This window comes from Centropristis striata, chromosome 19 (assembly GCF_030273125.1).
Source record: "Centropristis striata isolate RG_2023a ecotype Rhode Island chromosome 19, C.striata_1.0, whole genome shotgun sequence".
NCBI classification, from domain to species: domain Eukaryota; kingdom Metazoa; phylum Chordata; class Actinopteri; order Perciformes; family Serranidae; genus Centropristis; species Centropristis striata.
In genome coordinates, this window is record NC_081535.1 from 11,807,239 (window position 1) to 11,832,288 (window position 25,050).

The window sequence follows — 25,050 nt, forward strand, 5'->3', positions numbered from 1 at the left end:
TCACAAATATGCAGGTCTTAGATACACCATAAATCAGTTTTAAAGGTGTGGTGTTGAGCGTTACATTTACTCATTAATGTTTAGCTGGTCACCAGGCTGTGACACGGCTATCTACACTGGATGTTCAGATAAGGGGGCTATTTTTACTGTGTTATCACACAAAAAAAAGAGTTTAAGTGGCAGGTAGGAAAGAGGAACTTTCTGAAAAAGTAGAATTCTTTAAAAATACATGGTTAATTCATGCATTTTGAATGACAAAATGACTCAAACAGCAAGTTAAAACTTATTTAATTATACTTTGTCAGTTTTTGCAGTGTTTAGGTTGGGTGTTTATAATAATAGACTAGACAATTAGAATAATGCAAAACATTGAAAACAAATAAAAAAGTATGCACTGAAATAAAACTTAAATAACAAGCACACAATGTTTGAGCTTCTAATCAAAGTGTTGTGTTGGCAGACCCGATCTGCTGCAAGGTTATAATAGTTTTGTTTTTTTCATTAGTTTTAGTTTTAATTTCGTTGTCAATTTTGTGTTTTCAAATTTAGTTAGTTTTAATTATTTTTTAGAGTGAGTTTGCTAGTTTAATTAGTTTTTATTTTTTGGAAAATGCTTAGTTTTAATTTAGTTTTTATTAGTTTTAGTTTTAGTTCTTTTGTAATAGGGTATTTGTGTGGTGCAAGATTAAAAAAAGTCAAAATAAATGTTGCCTTTATTTCCTTTTATTGTCCATCTCAGCCCCAATAAGTTTATTAAGTCATAAAACCAGATAGATGAAATAGATTTCATATCAACCAAAAAGGTTTACGTATGAAAAAAGTTGACAAAGACGAAAACGAAGGACATTTTCACTATAATTTTAGTTCGTTTTAGTTAGTTTTGTAACCACAAAATACAGTTTCAGTTAGTTATCATTTTTAAAAAATCTCTCGTTTTTATTTTTATTTCAGTTAACAAAAATGGTTTTTAAATTGTAGTTTTTGTTATTTCATTAGTTTTCGTTAACTATAATAACCTTGATCTGCTGTCCTAAAAAGAAAAAAAAATTTTTTTTACAAATAATATAATTTTTGGTTGACTAGTCTGCAATCACAAATATGTACATCGATTGAAATAGATGATGTAATTACTGAACAAAACGTGTTTACAGTCAGCAGAGCGGTGCACATTACCGTGGCTCCCCTGGCGGAGGCAGCTCTGGTCAGGGTGGTGCAGGTGCCTGCGGGGTCCATGGTGCCATCTTTGGGGACATACAGGGTTCCATACAGATCATCAACGTTCATCAGAGGATACAGGTCTTTGGTCTCCGCTGGTGACAGGACATGGGACTCGATACCATAAACTTTACCCAGCTAGAATAAAGAGGAGATGGCATTAGTTATTAGTTATCTTGCATGAATGATCACCTTTATTCTACAACAAATGAGAAAATGAGTAAAAGCCTTCAAGCTGTGGAAGAAATCTTTTTAATGGAAAAATTGACACATTTATTGAGGCTACAGGAAGCACAACTGGACAGGAAATGGGGAAAAATGGAACCTATACAGGACTCTAAATGCTGATACTGGACTGGAATAATAATTGAAAGATATACCATTCTAAAAGATTATAAGAATAGTGTGCACTCCCAAGGCAGCTTTGTGTTTGGTTTGCTTGTATTTTTAGTTGCAAAAATTTGTCAATAAAAACTTAAGTGACAAAAAAAAAACACACAGATCTCAGGCACTAGTAACATATTATTACAGAATTTTTAACTGGTTGTTGGGACAGTTGTTCTTTGATCTTTTTACTGAATTTTCATGGCTGTGTCAGCTTCACCTTTTGCATTGATTGGTTCCAACTGAACTTCAAACCTTAAACAGACGAGCCTCTTCCCTGGTCATGTGCTGCCAGGGTGTTGAGCAATTAAAAACCCAAATACTAACTTTGCATTTTCAAACACTGGGGAGTTGTTGCTGTAGTTGTGGTAGTTGTTTGAATTAGTAGTAGTTCTTTGGTAATTGTGACAACAGGGGTCATTACCTCAATAATACAATTATTTATGAGCTCTTGTATTTGTTGCTAGAAACAATCAGTATTTTTTAAGTAACATGTTACTTGGAGAAATCATAATACAATATAGGACTTAATTAGAATTGGATTGAGATCGCACTATGGACTAGTGCAATGTCAGAATCAAAAGTATTTTGGTGCTGCAGAGATGTCCCGGCCTACAAATCATATTCTACAGACTTGAGAAAAACCTTTGTTTGGTACAGATTCTTTCTTTCTTCTCAAAATTTTGAATAATAATGCAAAAATGATCATCCCCTCCAATATCTTGAATCAAACCGCAGTTGCAATATCAGTCAAAATAATCCCTATTACATACGTTTTCCAAATCGCTAAACCTTAGCAGAATATAAAATTGTTTACATGCAATGTAGCAGTGTGGTTATTGTAAAACCTGTGTTTACATGCAGAGTGTTTGAACATAACATATACTCTTTGTGCGTTTTACAAAGGAATATGTGTCACAAAGGATTAAAAAATGATCAAACACAACATTTTGTTTTTTTAGAATCAGGGTTTTACTTATTTCAGAACCATGGCTTTCTTTTGTGTCGTATTACACAGATTAACAGAAGTCACACTTCGAAATCTAGCTTAAGATCAAACAGCTTTTCTTGTTGCATAACTGTGTATGAATTTAACAAAAACGTACTGATTTAGTAAAACTTCCAGAATTGAATCATTCCCAATACACAATATAAACCTCCATGTGTCTTTCTTTCCATCCTGCCTCACTGCCGTTAGTGATATCTCCTCTATCTGAAGCCTGTTAGTGTTCGCTGCCTCCTACTTTGTAGTGGACTCTGTGACACCTGTTGCTATGGAAACCATTTAAAGCTATAATGACAGCACCTTATGCCACTTAATTGCATATTTAAATAACCTCAGCTCAGTGCGAGAGCAGTTGCAGTGGCATTTCTGTACATCAGCTGTAGGATGGAAAACAACCAGCGATAATAACACATGTTAATAATTTCTTCACTCCCAATGTGACGCTTAAAATAGCATGTTTAAATGGTATTCAATCACATGAAACCAGTTATGGCAAAATTCCCGATACTTTTATGTATCAGTGCAACAATATCTGGTAACGCTTTATAATAAGGTCCTTAATAACCATTAATTAACAAGTAATAAGGCATTGTTCTCGCTTTAGATCCGGTAGTTGCAAAAAGCATAGTTAACTTATAGTTAACTTATAATAGATGAGCAATAAAGTAGCCTATATTTTAATATCAATAAGCAAACAAAATAAGATTAAAAAAGGCATGGCAAAGACATAATGGGTGGGTCATGGGTGTTTGTAATGCCATTATTAACACTTATATAAGCTTATAAACACACAATAATGTTAATAAGCATCTTGTAAGGACTTACAAGGGCCTTATTACTTGTTAATTAATGGTTATTACAAGGACCTTAATATAAAGCGTTACCCAATATCTTCCCAAGCCATCTTGTTTCTTACCGACATGAGGCGCTTGTACTCGTCCAGCCTCTGCTTGTTGGAGGCTATGAAGAGTCCTCCATTCTGGATCCAGCCTGTGTGGAGACCTGTCTCCTCCTCCAGGTCTTTGCTGATCACATTCCTGGTGTGGGCCAAGAGCTCCACCTCAACATCACTGGGACGGAGCTGCCACAGCAGGCCTGGTCACACAGACACATCGGTGGATGTAAAGAAGTTGTTCGACAGGAATTCATGTAGGTGAACATACAAACACCGAACTATGAGCACTTTATCTGCAGAGACCTAATCAAGACTTGAAGTACAGGGGGATAAAAAGATATTAAAGCCCGACAGATAAAGGGTTTTTGAGACAGATGCTGATACTGATTTTAGGGGTGGGAAATTCATTGATAACAATATTGTGGCCAATATAGTAATTTTGGAGCTGGACTCAAAAAATACCTATTTTATTAGGTTTGTGTACTGATTTTTCATCACTCTGCAAAAGGTACCCAGAGAGCTACTTTCTCAAACATAAAACTCAATTAATGTTTAATATTGTTATACATACAAACATATAAACAATTTAGTACATTGTCAGCCAATTCTATGAATGATAACTGAGAAAATAAAAATAATAATAATAAAGACTAAATAGGGATAAAACACTTTCAAAAGAGCTAAATAAACAGCATTACTGTTGCTGAAATTTTTTTTTTTTTTTTTTTTTTAATCGGAAAGCATCAATATCAGCCGATAACATCTGTCAACCAGAATATACAGGGTTCGTACACTTTGGCAGTGGTCAAATTCAAGTATTTTTCAAGGACTTTCAAGGTAAGTTTTCAAGCTTTTCCAGTTTCTTACACCTGTTGTAAATTGCATGTTTTAGATGAGTACTTACATACTAAAAGGGGGAGATTTCACTTAACCATACCAACAGCAATGGTTTTACACTTTTAGGGGGAACGGTCTTCATTTCAGATAGGCTACTCATTATTTTTACATTGAACATGTGATTATCTATAGTCTATAGAAATCCAAGCACTTTTTAAACCTTGAAAATACAACATTTAAATTCAAGCATTTTCAAGGATTTCAAGCACCCGTACGAACCCTGGATATATCTGTCAGTTTCTAGAAGATACGGTCGGTAGATAAGTAAAGAGTAAGGGTCGATGGTATGAACAGGATCAATAACGGTGTACTTTGAAGTAGTCCTGACACCTGTCCATAGTCTATAGGTTGTTACCTGCAGTGTGCCAGGTGGTACCAGCCGTCAGTCTGTCTCTCTCCAGCAGAACCACGTTGGTCATCCCCATTTTAGCCAGGTGGTAGATGGTCTGACAGCCCAGACTGCCGCCTCCGATCACCACCACATCTGCTGACCTACGACAGGTGGAAGATAACTACAGGTGAGCTTAGAACGTGATTTTAAATGTGGGATAAGGACGATGCCACTAAAGAAATCAAACAAACACCGTTGAATCAAACCAAGTCAAAAACAAAAAGGTCGATTTAGTTCAGACATAGTTATTCCCATGAAAAAAAATGCACAGAGTTGTAGCTGTCCCATAATTTTGTCTGATCATGTAAAGACCATACTATCCCTATAGGGTAGGAAGGAATGCTGTGCAAAACATAAATAAAAAGAAGAATGGCTCAAATTCAGAGTTCAGAGTGAGAACAGTGACCCTTAAATAGAACGGTCATGTTTTTTGTAGGGATATCATATGAACTGTACTGTGTAAGATTCCTCAAGAAATCATGAGATCTGTTCACGAGAGTTTGTTCTTTACTTACTTAAACAGTTTGACATTTTAGGAAATACACAGGACCATTTGCTTTGTTGTTGATCGTTAGATTTGAAGAAGATTGATGCCACTCTTATGTGTGATATCAATCTCCTCATCTATCAATCTTCTATCGAATTCTTGGCAAGAAAGTGAATAAACAAAATATCACCTGGCTTTTTTTGCCTGAAGTTAAAATGAAACGTTTACATATTATATAATGGAGTAGGGCATTGTTAACTTGTCTTTTGAAACTGATAATCAACTTTCATGATTTCAATCTGATCTGTTCAGGCCATGCAGAGGTTATCATGACCATTACTCCTCCATCAACTGGTCAATAAACACATCTATGAGTTAGTCCAGTGGACAAGCTTCTAAGTCAACCAGCTATATGTGTATTCTTCAAGCTTAATCATGATTATCATGATGCAAGGATTAAAACAGAAGCTGGTCTTGGATTTTAAAAATACACTGCTGGAATTTAATGGTCACTTTTACAGCACATAATGCATTAAACACATCCATCCATCCATCCATCCAACCTGGGTAAAGGTTTAGTGGGTCCAGAGGAGGACCCTTCCTCCTGTTTGAGTGTCTTCTCATAGGGAACATTTTTTTCCTTGGTGTGGTCTGAGCTATACGACCGAGATGTTGTCCGGCACAGAGGAGAAAGAGGAGGCCGCACCGCCGACACCACCCGCCGAACTGCACTCCCAAGGAAGGCCATGGCCCCTGTGGCTGTCAGAGGACACAAAGGGAAAAGGTCAGAGTCAAGTCCTATATAATGCAACCTATTTTAAGGTTATTAAAAAAAAAACATCTTTTCGAAAATACCTGGCAACAAACACCTATTTACACAGTATATTATGTATCTGTTTGCAGAAGAAATGTCACACTTATTTATAGTTATACTGTTCGTTTGTTAGTTGGTTTGTTCATCTGTCAGCAGCCCGTGCTTGGGTGTAGCATGGGTCAAGATCTCAATGAGCTGATCTGAATCACTCTCCGAGTTCCCTTCTCATTTTATTAACAAAGTGGTGGGAAACAGGCCTGGGCCGTATGAAGATTCATTGATTTGATATTGTGACAATATTTTGGAGTTGAATATTGGTACTTACTATAGTTAAGACTACTTACTATATTTAGACAATGAGATTTTTGATAACTAATCACCTGTGATGTGGATATGACTAGAACAGCTGGACCAGTCTGGTAAGTTCAGAAAAGTTCTTTAAAACCACGGGAAGGCAACACCTATGCCATATTACAATAATGCAATCCAAAATCTAAGATGATATCTAGTCTCACATCACAATATCGACACATTGTCCAACCCTCACATGCAGGTTTATCTTCGTAAATAAATCAGGTGGGTTGATGTTTTCTTTTTGATTGGTGTTAGATATCCATCACCAAGGTTAAAAGTCTGCAGCTGGCTGCAATCCCAACAACAATGAAAACAAACTTCCTCCATGAAGATCAAGGTTCAGTGTCACAATATTACTAAAAAGGATCAAGCTATGACTTTATTGAGGTTAGTTATTGACAGCATGTTTCTTGTTAAAATCCCTGCTGTATTAACTGCTTGCTCAGCCACATGGCTGATGTCAGCAGAGGGTTCAAAGCAGGTAAGGTCCTATGAACAAGGACCATCAGATATATTAACCCAGATATGTCAACATTAAATACAACAAAACAAATACAACATTAAAATAGAACTACGTGAACCTCACCCTAAAAAGGGGGAAGCACAACAAAAAACCATTAGGCTGACATTAATTAACTGTAGTGACCTTAAGAAACCTGTCTGCTTATTTTCATCTAAGAATGAAGACTAACAGGTTCAGTGAGCGGTTTCAGTAACGGCTTATGGTTGACATGTGTATTGTCATGTATTAACTTGAGTATTAACTGCGGACTTTAACCGTCTAACCTCAACTGCTCATTTATCAATTGACCTGACTTCAAACTTATGCAATCTCTTGCTTGACGGCGGGAAGAAACATTTGGAAGAAAAAAATGGCAACACTTCTCCAACTTGGCTGCTAAAGTGCAACAGTAGAGCTGCAGTTACAGTACACACCGCTGGGTCATGCGTTTCATGTGCACTGAAAAGTTTTTTAATAGCATGTTCAATAAAGCGATGACACGTTAGCATATAAACGTGCATTACAGACTAAGCGCATTGAATACACTGCATGCATTACATGTAAACGCCACGTCCCAAAATAACAGCCTGAGCAGCTGCAGACGGTAACGTGGCATTAACGCTGCATGTGATCCCTCACACCAACAAGAATTGAATGCAAAGCAACGTTACCAAACCTGCAACTTCTATCATGCATTAATTTATTTGCAAGAGAGCAGTTCGGCTCCCACATGCTCACCTACACTCGGCTCCGCCTGTTACAAACTGTTCCGGGAAATACACTCGATGCAAGATCTAAGAGGGTGGAAAAAAGTCTCGAAAAATGGCCGATTACTTGTGTGTACCAGAGACCCAACGACAGCGTGTGTTAGGAAAGCTGCTGCTCAGCAACATTAGCTGTCAAATACGTGGGCTGCTGTGGGACTGCAGTTTAGTTCCTGTCTTTGACCCCTCCCCTCTCAACATACACACTACAGTATGCAGGAGAGGGCGGGCAATTTGTTACCAAAACAGATATTACATGAGTCAAATGAGGACACTGCAAATCAATTGAAGATTTTGGGGAGAGAAACAACACACAAGTTCAAAATAACCTTAAAAAAACTCAAGCATAAAATTCTGCAAATTATTAAACCCCACAGTGAGTGATCAACTAAGGTAAAAAATATATGACCTATGGAGCCAATATGTGCAAGAGCGGTCCTTTAAGGGGTAGAAAGGCCTGAAAAGGTTGTGCTGGTTATGATGTCCTTTTCTTTTATAGAAGTAATAAACAAGATTCCGGTTGCCAACCCAATTCGCATCAAGTTCAACTGTGATGAACTTTGAAGTCGCAGCATCAACAAATAACAAACTGTTGATGTGTTGTTGACCCTACCTCGACAGCATTTGCATATGCTTTACTGCAGCCTAAACAAGCTATCTACTGTATTTATTGCTAGCATTTTTCTACTATGGTAAACACTATCCCCTGCTTGCTTTTTTGCTACATTGTTGCATCATAAACAGAAGCTTTGTGTCACTAGCTGGCTAGCAATAGCTAAACAATGACTTGCTAGCACGCGCTTATAGTGCTTCAGCTTCTATAGGTGTGTGTCCACTGAGTACTTTTTGAGTAATTTTTTTGGAAAGCGGCTGAGTGTTTTGGCCACAGTTCCCCTCGGCCTCTGTTCTCATACAGGTACTTTAGTAGTGGCTAACCAACAGAGTTTGAATGTGCTACAAAATGATGCTACAAAAATATACACACTGGACCTTTAACTCCTGGTGCCCAGTCAGCAGTGGCTGAGAGCACATCACATGGTAGCAGATGGTTGTGCTGTTATTTTGTAGGGCATGCATGCTACCAATCTGCCTTAGTGTGCAGAGAGGAGCCTTGATTGGTTGGTGAGCAACACACATACTCATAGATCTGTAGTTACATCCAGGTAACTACTATGTATGAGATGAGAATGTAAATCCTTTAAGAGACTGTTCAACACAATAACATCGTCAAAGGAAAAACACAAAAAACTGTCGATTCGTTGTTTGTTCTGATGCAATGATATGAACTGTGTGGCTGTGTGTGTTGGGGGGATGTAGGGTAGCAGCTGTTAATGAGAGTCCTCACACTCAAGAGATCAAATCAAGCAGAAGTAGAACATCAGATCAGCAGCATTTTATGAATAGTTTGTGTGTGAAGCATTGGCTATATAGTCACAGTATTGCAGTAAGTGAATGAAGAGAAGAGAAGAGAAGAGAAGAGAAGAGAAGAGAATTTTAAGACCAGAAACAACCCTGCCCGAGTAACTCAACATTATGAAACCTTAAGCTCTCCAGCCCCGAGCCTTATGCAGTTGCTTCGCCTGCCAAGCTGACCTCATGAATCCCCACCTCCAAGCCAACAGCCAATAAGGAGCAGAGTTTAGGTTCCCTCCTGCGAGAGGAGGTTCTGTCTAGTTCATACAGCTTTGAGCAGGACAGGAGAGCTTAATCTAGGAGCTGCAGCCTATCCCTCTGTTTTATCTGTGTGTGTGTGTGTGTGTGTGTGTTCTACTGTACTTCCTAAACAGGAGCAAAAAGGTCTACAACAACCTTTGAACTTCTTTGAACTCTTCTCCAAACCCCTTTCATGTGGTTGAATAAACAAGTTTCTTCACTAATATAGTGCACCCAGCCACCCTCCCACACAAACATTCATTCATCCTGATCTTTTAAATTGTGTTCAAATAAGGTCGTGTAAACTGGATAGATTACTGCATGTGCAGACAGTTTTGGTATGTGGCATGTACACACTGTGTGTGTAGTATTATGGTCTTTGTATTTGATTGGCTGTGTATTTGACTTATGTATTTATGACCTGGTCTGACTTGTTACAACTTGGAAAGGTAAAAGAGCAGACAGACATGCCATGAATACATGGATTTAGGAGTACACCAGTTACAGTATACAGTTTGTGGCCGTATGCACCATACCTGGGCCGCTTTTATTATGGCCTAAGAGTTGGGCTGTGATAAGTTACTGTAGCATATATTGCAAGAACATTTAGAGCATGCCCTTGCTAGACCCCTTGCTTTTTACGGTATTTTACAATGCCAAAATATATATTTTTAAATGAACTGAGATCATGTTTAATGTTACATTAATGTATTATTGATTATACAGATTGTATTGAATTTATGAATGAAACAATAACCATTAAAAAGCAGTAGTCACTCCTTGTTTTGTTTCCATTGAGGTCCATTTTTCAAGTCAACATAAAAAAAAGGATTCTGCTATTGTGCTTTTTAAATCTTTCATGAAAGCCGGTGACTGCTACCATGCAAAAGTATTATATTATCACAGTACCCTCTTGTGGTGGATGTTTGTCAGTGCAACATCTGGCATTACTTTCTTTACCAAATGATCAGTACTCATTGTCCACAGAAAGTTTGGTTTATTGACTAATAAAAAATGCATAACCACAACCGGACAATATGAAAAAAAAGGTGTTTGACAAGTTTTGCTACTCAGCTCTAACATCCTGAAATGTAATGCTCAAGAAAAGCCATTGCACTTTGATTGCTCGCTTTACATCATGTCTTGCGACTCGTCCATCAACAAGAAAGACATGACAAATAAATTAAGACGTATGAAGAAAAGCACCACTCCACAGATGGTAAATGAATACATGAAAACAGATAATCATAAATGCTTATAAAGACAGACGAATGTAACATAGGTTTAGTGCAACTTGATTATTGTAATTTAAATCCATGAGAGACATCAGAATTACAATATCAGGTACTTGCATTGCAACCTTGTGCAGACAAAGTGTCTAAACATTCCTAGACTGAAGGATCCCAGTGATGCTACAGAAAGGTTATCAAAGGCTGTGCTTTAATATGGCTTTTACAGACTTCTGCTACACGTGTGGGGTCGTTTCTTAGCTGGACGAATGCTTAGAACCAGGTGGAACAAAGTTAGAAGTTCACATCTCAACATGCTGTATTGACTTAATGCAACAATTTCCAAAAACTACATATTTCAAAGGATGGTGTCTTAATGTAGTCACCATCACCATCAGTCATAAAATTTGTGTAAAACTGTGCTGTGAACCTACAGTATAGCGTCAGTTTGAAGAGCCTGAAACCAAATACAGACATTTGTTTCTGATAATTGTTAATTCAGTTAAAATTATATTCAATATTTTTAAGGTTTTAATTATGGTAATTGCTTTAAATGTACATTCAATTTAGTTGGAGTGTAAATATTTTGTTGTTTTCTCCAAATAATTTTAAATAATTTGGAATTCTTTATAAATACAGTTTGATACTTGATAAATACCTGACCTGATATTGGAACTGGGAGTGCAAAATAAATATTACAGAAACTCTGACCTTGAAATTTTGAGGCTAAATGTGAAATGTAAACATTGTTAAAACACAGCCATAGAGGAGAAGGTAGTCTCATGAGTCAATGTTATTTCAGCTAATCAATTAATAACTTTTTTTTTTTTTAAACAGATTGAAGAAGCTTCATTTTTTTTAAAATACAAACATTCAATGTGCAAGTTTCACTAACAAAATACTTCCTGAAAATAATCTGGTACCACTGAAGCAGTCTTATTATACTGTCCCAAGAAACCATGAGGTACATCAGGTTTAAAACTGTTCATGAAGCCAATGTAAATATTAATTAGGGTCGGTCTAGCTTTGTGTTAAATACAACTGTATCTCTTAACAGTTCTGATAGAAGACATGCACAGATGGAGAAATGGATTGACAGACCGATATATCAATAAGAAAAAAAGAAATAATAGCAATACAATATAAGATTGTCCAGGCTTTCCAGGAGTTATGAACAGTGCAGTGACTGCAGCCTCAGTCAGCGCTCAACAGGTTAAAACATAAAAGTTCTTGTAAAATCTCCTCATCTGTGTCTTTTTAAAAGCTTTATAAACATGCACAAGCACACAGACCATCACAAGCATACATTCAAACAAAATGTTCACACCAGCCATACAAACTGTATAAACTCTCAGAATATAAAAGAAAAAAGGTCTAAAAGATGTATTGACATCTGTACAAGTATTAAAATGCACAGTTTTACATTTCTTTACAAATTGTTACCTCCCATAAAAATCCTCTTGTACCATACACTTGCTGACATGCTTTGCAAAGTCCAGTTTAAATGACACTGAGCATGTCAGTGGAATGACACAGAGTGGACTGAAATAAAGTCTGGGAACTCTTTCTCCTCTCAGCATCTGTCTCTCTGACCTCGTGGCCTTTTGACCTGCAGGTTCTCCACGGCTACGTCTGCGCCGCACTAAAGTTCATCCCTGTAGGAACCTGACAGCATGTCGGGTGGCGACGCGGCCCCTTTCAGGGTCTTGTGTGAACCCCTCCAATCGGTGCGCACGGAGTCATCGTCCCACAGAGTCGACGTCTCTGTGTCGCTCACCCACTGGGGATCCCCGGCGAAGTGACACGGCTGGACCAGAAGAGGGCGTGTACTGAAGGCTTGTAAGTTTCTGTTGGGGAAATGGGACTTGTAGTCCTCACTGCAGAGAGAACAATGATAGAATATATAGATTAAACTTGATCATTTGAGACTTTAACGCATATTCAACAGTATGGAATATTGCATCACAGCTTTTGTCCCCTTCAGTTCATTGTTAATCAGCATCAATGATCATTTCAGATTTATTTGGAATTTCAAAGGCAGTTCAGTCACTCTTAGCATGAAGGGCGACAGCAGGACCAATGTGTGGTGTGCGGCCGTTGTGCATTCTTAGCTGACTAGTCAAGCATATCGAATTAGAATCACAGAGGTGAGAGAGAGAATAGAGAAAGTGGGTTGGCTATAAGCCAGTTTTCCACACATGATGGAGCACAGAGACACTGCCAAGCCTTCTGGCCTGCAGACCCTTCAGCCCAAGGTGCATTTCATCTTTTACAGTCAGCGCCCCATATGTGTCCTAGTTACTCTGCTAGATCCTAGCTGTGGGGTGAGGAGAAAAGTTGTTTGGTTAGGGCTAATGTCTGGCCGCGAGTAGTGCTGGAAATGAAGTCACTGTTGCATATGTTCACAGCCAATAAATAAAAAGAAACTTGTGGTGAAGTTTATATTTCATAAAAGCAAAGTGTTTCGAAAATTAAACAATAAATGGTCGTCGCAATGTCTTTATAATATGCCACTAACAAGCATCCACCACAAATGACATTAACAACCATCTTGTGGGAGTGAAGGGGTTTTTGGGATAGAGGAGGAGTTGTGTAAGGAGAGAAAGAAGAGCAGTGGACATTTTTGGACTGGTGGGAGGACCTTAAAGTTGTTGCCGTTTTGAGACATTGTGGTTGGACCACACATGAAGCTGTAAACTAGAGTCTACACGCATGCTAGCAGCTCTGTGAAGCTGCACTCGGGCACTATGGTGCTTTGAGATGCTAATGTTGGTATGCTAACATGTCACAATGACACGGCTAACATTCTAATGTTTAGCAGGAATAATGTTTACCATGCTCGCCATCTTAGTTTTGTGTTAGCATCCTAACATTTGCTAATTAGCACTCCACACTGAGTTTAGCTGAGGCTAAGGAGAATATCGTTAGATGCAGGATGGAATGATGGGAAGTATTGACATTTTGTTGACATGTTGGGAGGAGTGTTGATTGCAAGCTGTCAGAGATGACTGCGTACTTTAATTCCAAGGACATTCATTCATTATCCTTAACCGCTTATCTGCACTCGGCTCATGTGGGCTGGGGCTGATCCCAGCTGACATTAGATGAGAGGCGGGGTACACTCTGGACAGGTCGCCAGACTATCTCAGGGGCGACATATAGACACAGACAATCACACTCTCATTCCCCATTCACTCCTACGCTGGAGTACCGGGTGAGAACATGCAAACTCCATACAGAAGAGCTGCAGGCCGGAGTAGAAAAGGCGACCCTCTTGCTGTGAGGCTAACCACTACACCACTGTGCAGCCCATTCCAAGGACAATGAATGCAATATTTTTAAAAAAACACGCATTGGTTAAAACATTACTGCCAATATGGCAGCGTTCTGATTTCAACTGTTGGATAGTATGATGTCAACTACTAGAGCTCTGTTAGACAAACTAACATTTTTATTTTCATGAATGTCAGTTCCAAAGTTCATGGCTATCCATCAAGAAAAGTCATCATAAAACACAAATATGGACCTTATGCCAATATGGGACTAATTTATTAATGATAAATATTTAGATAAATAAGATTAAAAAGTGCTAATGGCAATTTCATTATTATTTAATTATATTTCATATGGCTTAATATGCAAAACATAGTGATCTTTAAATTATAAAAATGTGTGATTTTGCTTAAAATTCCAGTGACATCACGGTGTAGTTGTTTAGCTATGGTGGGCGTAAACTAATCAGTTTTATGATAGATACTGATGGAAGCTACAGTTTTTTGACCGTGTGACAGACCTGTATTCTTTTATTTTTTCAAATTTTAATAAAACATTTAAAAACGACATCATCAATTGGCACATTATAATGGAAAGTTAGACACTACAGAGTGTCTAGGAAAGAGTGTCACTACAACAAGAAAAGGTCTGAAGTTGTGCAGAATCCTCTGAGAGGATCGAAAACGTTGCTTCGCCAGGACCAAATTATCTGGAGCCAATTTGCAACGTGCAAACCTTTACTTGTCTTTTACAGTTTGTGTTTTTCATCTAGCACCTGTTTTCAAGTTTATTTTCTGGATGTGCGCACAGATTGTCTCCCTTTATTGATCTCCTGCTAGTCATCAAAATCATGGAATTCCATCCTGATCCTCATCCCTTGCTGAGATATTTTAATCTGGAACGTATCAGTCCAGCTGCCTTTATCATCACTCAAGCCATGCCAATAGTGTTGTTAAAAATGTTAAAAGAAAAGTTAATTTTACACAAGCACAGCACACGTCTGCCACAAACACATCTGAATCCCCTCTGGCTGTTAGTAAATCTAACTGGCAACCACACTGTGCTTAAAAAAAGTAGCAATCCACATTGCCCAAAATCCAGACAATCATTTCCAGACAGAGATGCTGCCATGAAACCTGCACATCGTAAAGAGAAAAATGTTCGGAAAGATTAAAGCTCTATTTTGAAATGTGGCGTTCTAAACAGTACATATTAAACTGACAAAAATAGTGATTATGGCCAAAACGGACCTTATTTCAGAGAAACCGCAGACTTCATGATAGATCCTTAATCTACTTACTCCACAAAAAACTAGGCTAAATATGTAGCATGTATACAAGTTCAGGCAACTATAGGGAAGAATGTTTTTTTTAAGCAATTATGAGATCAGTTTTAGATTTATAGGTCTGGCAGCAGAGGGAGGTTGCGAGAGCTGAAAAATACTGAATGTGAAAACGATCGAGAAGTACGAGATGTGCATGAATAAATGCAAAAAAAGTGTGCTGACGTCATACATACTTGGGATGTTTGTCATACATGATGGGGAGGAATTCATCGACAGGCAGCATCTTGGGAAGTGGATCAGCATTGAGCAGTTTTTGGGCTCCCTGCAGAGAGATGGCGTAGGACAGAGTCCAATACGAGTAGCCGGCCATTACCAAGTTATGGACATTCTCAACCGGCTCCTCTTTTCCAGGATTCACCTGCTTCCTGCCAAAGTATCTGTGGTAAAGATAAGCCACAGGGAGAAAAAAAGGATGAAGAAGGAGAAGAAAAAAACAATGGTGAAGAAGAAATGAGGTAATGCTCAAAACATCTCAGTGCTGAAATCAGTTGCAATGTGGCCGTTCTTTGTTTTCTTTGTTTTCTTTGTTGCCACATGTGTTGCAAATCAATTTTGGAGAATTTTCTTTTGTGCAACATTTGCTCTGCATGTGTGTGAGTATTTTTAGTCACGGAAACCACAATACACACAACAATAAAGCTGGTACATTTCCCGTCTTCCTGCTCGTCCTTCAACATACTTTCAACATGCATTTGAAGTTCTGTGTAATTATTTCAGTTGGACTTCAATTAAAAACATTTGTTTCAATATCCTGCAGCAACCACAGAAATCACAGAAACATGGACACATAGACTCCATTCCTCTACACAAGTCCACGCAGTAACTTTTTGAGGATATTGTATTGACTTAATCTAACTTTATTCATTCCTGCCTTAACAAGAACCACATGATTAAAACGTGTCCATCTTACATGATATCCCAGTCCAGCTCGGTCTGCTCCACCTCCTCCATCAGTCTGAGGACTCGCCGTTTGAAGTTGGCTTGAAAACGAACGTCATCTTCAAACACCAGCGCCTTGTCCATCTGCATATCCACTATCTGAGGAGAAGAGGGGGAAACTTCTGTATCAGAACCACCCAAACTTCCGCTAAATTGATGGAGAAACTCCAGATTGGACAGTGAGAATCAAGGGTCTTGGTCAAAATATGAAAGTGTCGTGAGTACATGTGTACTAACGGCATGTTTGCAGTGTACGGTTCAGCACTGTAACTCCACCTTCTAGGATCAGCTCAGCACGCTTGGAACCTCGTCCAAGGTGATACCAAACAAAGTGCTGGGTACTGTCCAAAACTTTAGCTAATGTACAATGAAAAAAGAGGATCAATCATTGGAATGAGGCTTTAATAGACTTTTGTTCTAACTTGGGTCCAATGCCAAGTCTGTGGAACCCAACTTTAAACTGCTAAAAAGAGTCTTGAAAGAATGAGATTACATACCTGAATAGCAAATCTGTTATCTTTATGATAAAATCTGAATTTGGTTCTTTAAATTCCAGTCTTTAAAATGTATTTTTTTTTATAATTTATTCTTACTACAAATGTTAGCAAGTACAGTGAATGCAATAAAACGATTTAATTGTTTTGCTTAACAGATTTGATAAAAAGTAAAAGGAAAATTCTAAACTATCAAAACTCCCTAAGCAGAATGCTTTTATTAGTCCTCTTCAGCAGACCTTTGTCAGTCACAGACTTTCATGGATAAAATGTGTTATGTCTTCTCACCTCCTTCCAGATGAAGTAGTGGCTGAGGAAGCAGCCCACTTCTCCTTTTGTTAGTGTGCGTCCAGAGAACGGGTCATAGTAGCCTGGCAGCAGGTCCACACCCAGGATCTTAATGTCACTGCTGTTCAGTGCACTGCAAACACAAACACACAGATGTTATTCTAGTACAGCGGTTCCCAAACTTTTTTTAGCAGTGCAACCCCTTCTAAGTTCCAACTAATCCCCCACACCTTAAAAAAAATGCAATAAGCCTTTTTATAGCCATATTAAAGGCGGCATGTTTAATCATGCTCAAATGACCAGAACACGCATATAATAAAATAATCACGATCACAACAATGCGCTCTCGCATTTGAATTAATCTGAAACACTGTAACACAGTTTCAATATAATTCAACAAAGTTATGCGCAAGCTTCCACTTTTAAGAGCAAAGAGGAGGATGACAGGCTCAGGATCAGAGGCAGAGAGCAGATAAGTTGGGGAAAATGTTATATTTCGAGCCGCGTTGAACAAAAATTCCAGCAAGTTTAAATGACCGTGGAGGTTACATAACCCCGTCATCATAACACAGGTTGCAAAAATGAAAGAAAATAACTTCTACGCTTCATTTTAAGATGAAGTGCATTTTGAATAGCCTGCATTTATTAATTAATTTATATTACAGTTTTAGATTTTACATTTTACAAAGGAAATTTTTATTTACACGTCTTTATTGTGTGGTGAAAAAAATGTAATTGTGTAATTATCAGACCGCCATTACATTTTTCATCTTGTGCACCCCCGAGCGGCAGCCCGTGCACCCCTGGGGGTCCTCGCACCACACTTTGGGAATCCCTGTTCTAGTATATCATCACATTTCCACAGAAATCCTTAATGCACATTTTTCCTTTAACAATACCACCACTACCATGAATTAAACCGAACCATGAGCAGATGTATCATTACACTTCTGAAGGGAAATCCTTCTCACCACCCATTCAACAATTATTCTTTCAGTATCTCCTAATTCGCTATTGATTTTTCCTCCTTTTCTCATAGACACACTCAAAAACACACTTTATATCTGAGCCAGTTGAGTGATTTTGCTGTTTTCATTTTCTGTGAAAGTGCACTCACTTTCCATCCACGGCGTCCACCACCTTCACGTCGATCTCCAGCTCATTCAGAGAGAACAACATTCGGTCTCTGCGGTCAAGACGCCGTCGCAGATTTATCAGATATATCTGAGGAGAGGAGGACAAATACTTGTTATTATATGTCATAACTGAAGTGTATATGAGTAAGTCCCATCTTTTACTTCTGTAAATGAGTCATCACTTTGTAATCTTTTTTTTTTTAACAGTAATAACATGATTTTCCCTTAACCATAACGATTCCTAAAAAGGCTAAAGAATTTTCCCTCACCATAACCTATTTTGTCAATTTAAAAATGTCACGAATAGGAATAACACCAGGATTTTACCTTTTGACTATTTAAGAATCAGAGTAAATATGTCATAATTTATCCCAGTAATTGGCCTCAATTTACTCATTTTAAACTTGAATGTTAACTCAGCCTACATGCTTTTTCACTGATAAACAAAATATGTGCGTAGTATAAACACAATCTAAACAGTATAGTAATATGTTAGAAATTAGAACCAGAAAATAACAGGGTGTCTTTACCTCATCAAAGCCCATGAGGTCTCTCTGTTTGGGGGACATGTGGACGAATCGAGAGGGATGCATTTGTGGGCCGTCAACTGTTTGACAAAGAGGGAACTCAAGTTAGAAGGGAAAGACATTAAAAAACAACGCTGAGCCAATAGAACATGTCTTTATTAATATCAATAGTTAATAATAAACATACTCATGGACTCCAAGTGGACGTGGACAAAGTTGAGGCGATCGTCTTCCAGGGTGTGATGAGGTTTGGCGGGGACGTTCAGGTAGCCGTAGCGCTCCTTGTTACACAGGTACATCTGTACCTCTGAGTGGCATCAAAGATGGATACATTATTAAAGGAATGAATGAGACTCTGAGGCTGAATCCCATTACCACCCCTTACCCCCACCCCTTCCCCCTCCGCCTTGTTTTTGCACTTTCATTTAAGAGGTAAAGGGCTGTCTGAATTATCGTTTAGGTTAGGGGCTAGGGCCAAGGTGTAGGGCTACGTTGCCCATGAAATCAAGCTCCGAAGGACCACACTTGAAAGGAGGGCTTTGAGGAATTTTCCAGCATCCCCCGCTAAACCTTTCACCGAAGTTTAAAGCCGGCCGGAAAACTTTTTAGGCAGCGATAGCTCAAGCCAAGGAGATACACAAATGTAAGTATTTTCAGCATTTTGACATTTCGACAGTCGTGTAATGATACTTTGTTCCAGCGGTTTTTAATTGTCGTTTGTTTTGAATCACTAGTTAGTCGTAGCTGCTGCTAATATTCCGGTGCTCCTTTCGTGTAGGTGGCTAGCTAGCTAATATCGCTATTTGTTGAGATATATAGAAGAAATATCCTATCTTTATTCAAGAGGGTAGATTTTCAGTTTGAGAGCATGATTTTATTCCTTTTCAGTGAAACAGCTCCTTCTGGTGCTCAGATTTATTCTCCTCATGCTCACATTTTGTGCACGCATTCAGATTTCTACTGCTTTCTTTCAAAATGTGTGCTTGAACTCAAAAATCACATGGTTGTGCTCACATTTCTTCTTCTTGGACAGAAACATTTGGCTCGCACTCAAATATGTCCTGTGCGTGCTCAAATCTAAAATCTGCGCGCTTAAAACTTTTGTGCTCGCACTCAGAACAAGCACGTCCTCTCAGGTTGAGGTAACTGCTCAGACTGAAGACGTCCCTCCCGTGCACTTATAATAGTGTGTTTCACCGGCTAGTAGGGAGACAGCTAGAGTGTGGACAAATCAAATGACGGATGCCGTGTCTTGGTTGCATTCCTTCGCCCACTTTGAGTGCTCTGTAGGGGCAGGTAGCATATCGTCTGTTTGTAAAACTACTTCCCTCTTAAAATACACCAATTTACCATAATAGCTCGCTATTTGAATCGTCACCTATTTAGGACGCCAGCATATTTATGTTTAATTAATCTTAAGTAATCCTAAAAAGAGTTATGTGATTTTTTTCTAATTTTATATTAGTGGGATATATTTTATATTGCGCATTGCTATTCAACGCATTTTCAAACAATTCAACGCCGGTTCGCATCCCGGCCTGCGCACTCTTGCTGCATGTCATATTATGATTTTAAATTTAAATGAATAAATTACTGTTAAAGTTTTAGAATCACCATCAACCCTGTATTGAGGGGCAAGGGTAAGACTGAGACAGAGGGGTAGGGGAAGGGGTGGTAATGAGATTCAGCCTTAAAAACATTTCTCTACAAGTGTGTTCATTCAAGCGGTAACAAACCTGCAGCCCGGCAGGAGAAGGCGAACACGATGATGTCGTCGTAGGGCCATGAGTAGTCCTCGTGAGGAGGGAAAAAGGCCAGTTTCTTCATGCCTTGCTTTCTTAAATCCAGCAGCATGGTGGAGTGGACCATGGGAACAGGAAAACAGCCCAGTCTGTGACGGTGACGAGTGGGGAAATACTCTGCTGTTCGCCGATAATATCCCTGAGAGAGAGAGAGTTAGATTAAAGTGTCAGGATAAAAAAAAGTGCACACAGAAATAAGGCTGGGCGATATATCGATGTATTTTTAAATGTGATATGGAATTAGACCACATTGCATATATCGATATAGTTCAATTTTTTTTCTTTCTTTATATATAAATGCTGCTCTTACTAGGGTTTGTCATATTTAGTTATTTTGTAATGTTTGTTATTGTTTCTCATATAAATAAACTTATTTCAGAAAAAAATTGGCCTATTTTATTTCATAGGCTATTTTTATTTAAGATATTTTTTTATTTAAATGTGCACTTTATGAAGCATTTTTTTTTTTAAACGGTTCTCCTGTTGTTATACAGTATTTATGTTCACTTAAATAAATGGTTCCAATAAATCACAAAACTTGTATCATGTCATATTTGGCTTTGACTTTGACTGAACTTTTCTCTCACTTTGCAATAAAAATATCAGGATACATATCGTGCATCTATATTCAGCCTAAATATATCGGGATATGACTTTTGGTCCATATCGCCCAGACCTACACAGAAATATAAAAAAGTACTTTCATGCAAGTATCAGACACCCTTGTGTTGGTGGAGTTGATAGAAAGAGGTTATTTTCTCATCATTGTCTCAGTAATGAATGACTTTGCCTGCTCATGCGTTTCCTTCCAGCAGATGATTGATCATTATCAAGTTCACACTCACTTGGGGAGTGATGCCGCACCAGTAGTTGGAGTACGCTCCCTGAGAGTCGAGCATGGGAGCGATGACTGACTTGTTTTCTGCTATCATCAGGTTGAGAGTATCTGGGTTGGTGAGAATATTGTCTGTGTCAGCATACTGAAACAGAGAGAAGGAGGACACAAAGGAAAGGGAGAAAAATAGGGGAGTGATTGTAGTGTCATGTCTGTAGAAGAGTCGCTGCCAAAACTTTTTCTTGGATGTAATAACAAAGAGGGAATAAATCTCATCGGGGAAAATCAAGAGACGGAGCTGATATAAATCTTACGCTGCTGTCACTGGAAAGATTATCTTACCAGGATGTAATCTGCCCAGCGTTTCCTGGCAAAATTGAGTGCCGCCTGCTTCAGCTTCATAACATACTCGTATCTGCTGTTGGGCCAATGCTTAGGACCCAACTCCCCTGCATAGGACCTAGTACAGAGAGAAATAATCAGGACATTCTAGTATATTGAGAGACATGTAACAATCAGGATACAAAATGAACAAAAAGACACAAACTAATTAGAAAGAGATGCAAAACAGATGCAAAATGATCTCAAAAGAGACACAAAGATATTACAACAGAATCAAATTAACTACAAAGAGATGCAAAATAGCTGTAAAGAGACACAAAGAGACCTGAAAGAGACTCAGAAATAGTTCAAAAAGGCCAAAACAACTACAGTGAGATACAAAACAGCTTGGAAGAGAGACAACAAAGAACGGCAAAATGACTACAAGAAGGGTAAAAACCAGAGACAAAAAAAACCCCAACTATAGATAAATGGCTACAAAAAGACACACAATGACCACAAAGAGACAGAAAATGGCTACAAAGAGACGCAAAACAAATATCAAAAGGGGACAAAACAACCACACAGAGACTGAAAATGTCTACAAAGAGACAAAACAAATATGAAAGGGGACAAAACAACCACAAAGAGACACAAAATGGCTACAAAGAGACACACATTGACTATAAAACGGGGAAAAACAACCACAAAGAGACAGAAAATGTCTACAAAGAGACACACAATAAATATGAAAGGGGACAAAACAACCACACAAAGACCGAAAATGTCTACAAAGAGACACAAAACAAATATGAAAGTGGACAAAACAACCACAAAGAGACACAAAATTGCTACAAAGAGACACACAACAACTAAAATGGGGCAAAACAACCACAAAGAGACACAAAATGATCACAAATAAACCAAAAATGCAAAAAGATACAAATCAACCTTAAAGTCTGTGTGTCTGGCTCCTACATGTCTGTGCCATGAATCATAATTGTGCTGATTTTCTCATACCTTATCATTTACAACACTGAATACGTCTATACCCAGCTAACAATACAGCTGGACTGACAGTTTATAGTTCAGTGACTGTAAACAGATTAGCAGTCAGACTGTATAGTTGACATACACAAATCACTTCCACTAATGGCCTCTTCAGCTCAGACAGATGCCACACACAGTTGCGTGTATGGACAAGCAGAGGCGTGCAGCATCATTCCTGATTATACAAAATGGAAATTGAGAGTGTCATCTTCTGTGGATGCACTGCAGACTTAAAGGCTGGAAACTATTTCTTAATAAACTTTCATGGTTTGTAGGATAAACAGAGTGAAGTGTGTGCTGAGTAAGATCATCTGACCGGCAGAATCAGGTCACAGTGTTCCCTGCTGTACATTAAGTTTGATACATTCACATATTTGGGACTTACGTGGGCTGGTCCATTGGTCTCCACTCCACATAATGGTAGAATTTCTGCATGACAGTGAGCCACTCTTTTAGTATGGCTGTGGTGTTATCTGCATTGTGATCCGTGGCTGCCCTGAGGAGCACAGAGACAGCAGGTTGAAGAGTCGCTGACTGAAAAACTGATGTGTTTCAAATGCTGCTTTAATGGAGAGAAAAAAATGAAGCCCAACATATCTTTCAGACATATAAATAATTACTAGTCTCCTATCCCTGTGGTTGAGTGGCAACATTCTTTTCCCTGTACATTTCAAACATATTTTAGGAACCCGTCTCTGGCCTACAGTTATAATCTTATACAATTTCAACATTTTCTTAGAAAGCGTTCTTTAAAAGAAAAGATGGTCACAGTCATCTCTAGGTATAGTAGGCCTTTTTAGGCCTGTAAATATAAATCATTTCACAGGACTTCTAGATTGCAGTACCGGATTTTCACATGATTTTTGCATCAGTGAAATGAATAATAAGTCAGGTATGTCATTTTCTGGATTAAATGAAAACAGATACTTGTGCGGTTATATTCACAACATTTTTAGAAAATGTGGGCCTACTTTATCACGATGTTGATATTATGGTATAACATTTTATGTATAGTGCAGCTCTTTTGCCCATGTAGAAAGCACACACTGCTATATGAACAAAAACCTACAATACTGTTATACAAAATAGCAAACAGCACATATTCACATCGATTGTGTTGCGTGCAGCTCTGTTTTGTACTGTTATGCAACCAAGCAACAGTTCATCTTTCTAATTAGATGCAGATTCATCAAGTCAAACTTCAAATTTACAAGCAGAATGGGTTTTGAAATGAAATCAGGGTCACTTATGACACATAAAGTACACTTTAGTACCCTAATGAGGCATTTACAGCTAAATACCCCTAAGGACAGTTCAGTTTGTGGGTTTTTAATCATTACTGTTAGTCATATTTTTACCTAACTGATTGCTACGAAAGCAAATCAGTTAGAAAAAAAGAAAAAGAAAAAGAAATGTCATGCAAGCCACAGTAGGAAATGAATGCGGTGCAGTGAAAGGCAGCCCGGAGTGTGAAAGGCACAGAGGGAACAGGGGAGGGGTAGGACGCTGCTGCTTTCACAAACTCATTTAAATGCCATTGACCTTTTGAACGGCTGCTATAGTCGGATAAAAGGGAGAGCCCTCTACAAACTGCCTGGCAGTGCATGCAGGAAACCCACCACACTGAGATGCGATCTTTGGGGTAGTTGAGTCTCTCCAGAGCTCCGAGGTAGTACGGCAGGGAGTGAGCCGAGTTTCTGGCTATGAGAGCGATAACCACCGTAGGAGGCTGCATTTTCGATTCTTCTGGATACATCTCCTCCGAAAAGTAACATTCAGCCTGGAAAACCAAGGCCCCTAGAAGTAGAAAGTGAAGTAACATGGTGGAAGCTGCGGGGATATGAATCCACGGAGCTCCAGCACAGCACGTAGCAGCCGGTGTGGACGCGTCAGCAGTCCAGGAGAAGAGAAAAAAACAGGGTTTTCCCAAATGTTCAACCCCCTACTTATTGTACAAGCTGGCTGGCTTTTTCCAACGACACATCCAAACGGAGTTAGAGTTACATTACAACTTCCGCTCTAAGCCTGTAGCTGGAGAAAAGCCTGACAGCGTTATGCAGAGATGAAGGCGTGATTTGGCCAGATTGTAGTTCTTCCTAAATCTCTGTAGACGATGGTGACACAGAGACTATGACGTTTAGCAGCTGACATCCAGCTGGAAAATCCTCTAAACTAATAAATCAGTTTAGTTAGTGCAGGCGAAGTCACTTTGAATTGTGCCAAGTGTCATAAAATACACACATTGTGACAATTTCCAGAGATAAGCCATTGTTTCTTTGTGTTATCTGTATTTCTGCAACTCAATGTTACTTTTTTTTGTGTGCATAATCTGTAAATGAACAGATACATCATACACATTTAGGCTGTAGTGTAGGTGTTTACATTCATACAGAGGTGGAAGAAGCACTGAACTTTTTACTTGAGTAAAAATACTCTGTTAAAAGTAAAA

The 25,050-nt window shown here is 38.6% G+C and overlaps 2 protein-coding genes across 3 annotated transcripts in view; both read right to left on the reverse strand.

Moving 5' to 3' along the window:
- Window positions 1-7,869, reverse strand: part of sardh (sarcosine dehydrogenase) — a 63,771-nt gene extending 55,902 nt beyond the window's left edge. Inside the window, exons 1-5 of the mRNA XM_059357972.1 lie at window positions 7,684-7,869; window positions 5,839-6,028; window positions 4,753-4,889; window positions 3,522-3,700; window positions 1,174-1,353 (exon numbers count right to left, since the gene is read on the reverse strand). Coding sequence (XP_059213955.1) covers window positions 1,174-1,353; window positions 3,522-3,700; window positions 4,753-4,889; window positions 5,839-6,023 — 681 coding nt within the window. The 5' untranslated portion in view covers window positions 6,024-6,028; window positions 7,684-7,869. The remainder of the gene's footprint in view (window positions 1-1,173; window positions 1,354-3,521; window positions 3,701-4,752; window positions 4,890-5,838; window positions 6,029-7,683) is intronic.
- A 2,470-nt stretch (window positions 7,870-10,339) lies between these two features.
- cercam (cerebral endothelial cell adhesion molecule) lies at window positions 10,340-24,744 on the reverse strand. Of its 2 annotated transcripts, none has more exons than XM_059358673.1 (12): window positions 24,221-24,744; window positions 22,987-23,097; window positions 21,573-21,690; window positions 21,241-21,375; window positions 20,330-20,534; window positions 18,781-18,900; window positions 18,597-18,673; window positions 18,048-18,154; window positions 16,931-17,063; window positions 16,120-16,247; window positions 15,383-15,586; window positions 10,340-12,468 (listed from the first exon to the last, which is right to left on the reverse strand). In XM_059358673.1, the coding sequence occupies exons 1-12, from the start codon at window positions 24,421-24,423 to the stop codon at window positions 12,234-12,236; spliced, it is 1,776 nt and encodes a 591-aa protein (XP_059214656.1). In that variant the 5' UTR covers window positions 24,424-24,744; the 3' UTR covers window positions 10,340-12,233. The 2 variants fall into 2 exon arrangements, with proteins under 2 accessions (XP_059214656.1, XP_059214657.1); XM_059358674.1 differs by having other exon boundaries at window positions 22,987-23,092; window positions 24,221-24,300.
- Window positions 24,745-25,050: the final 306 nt, after the last annotated feature.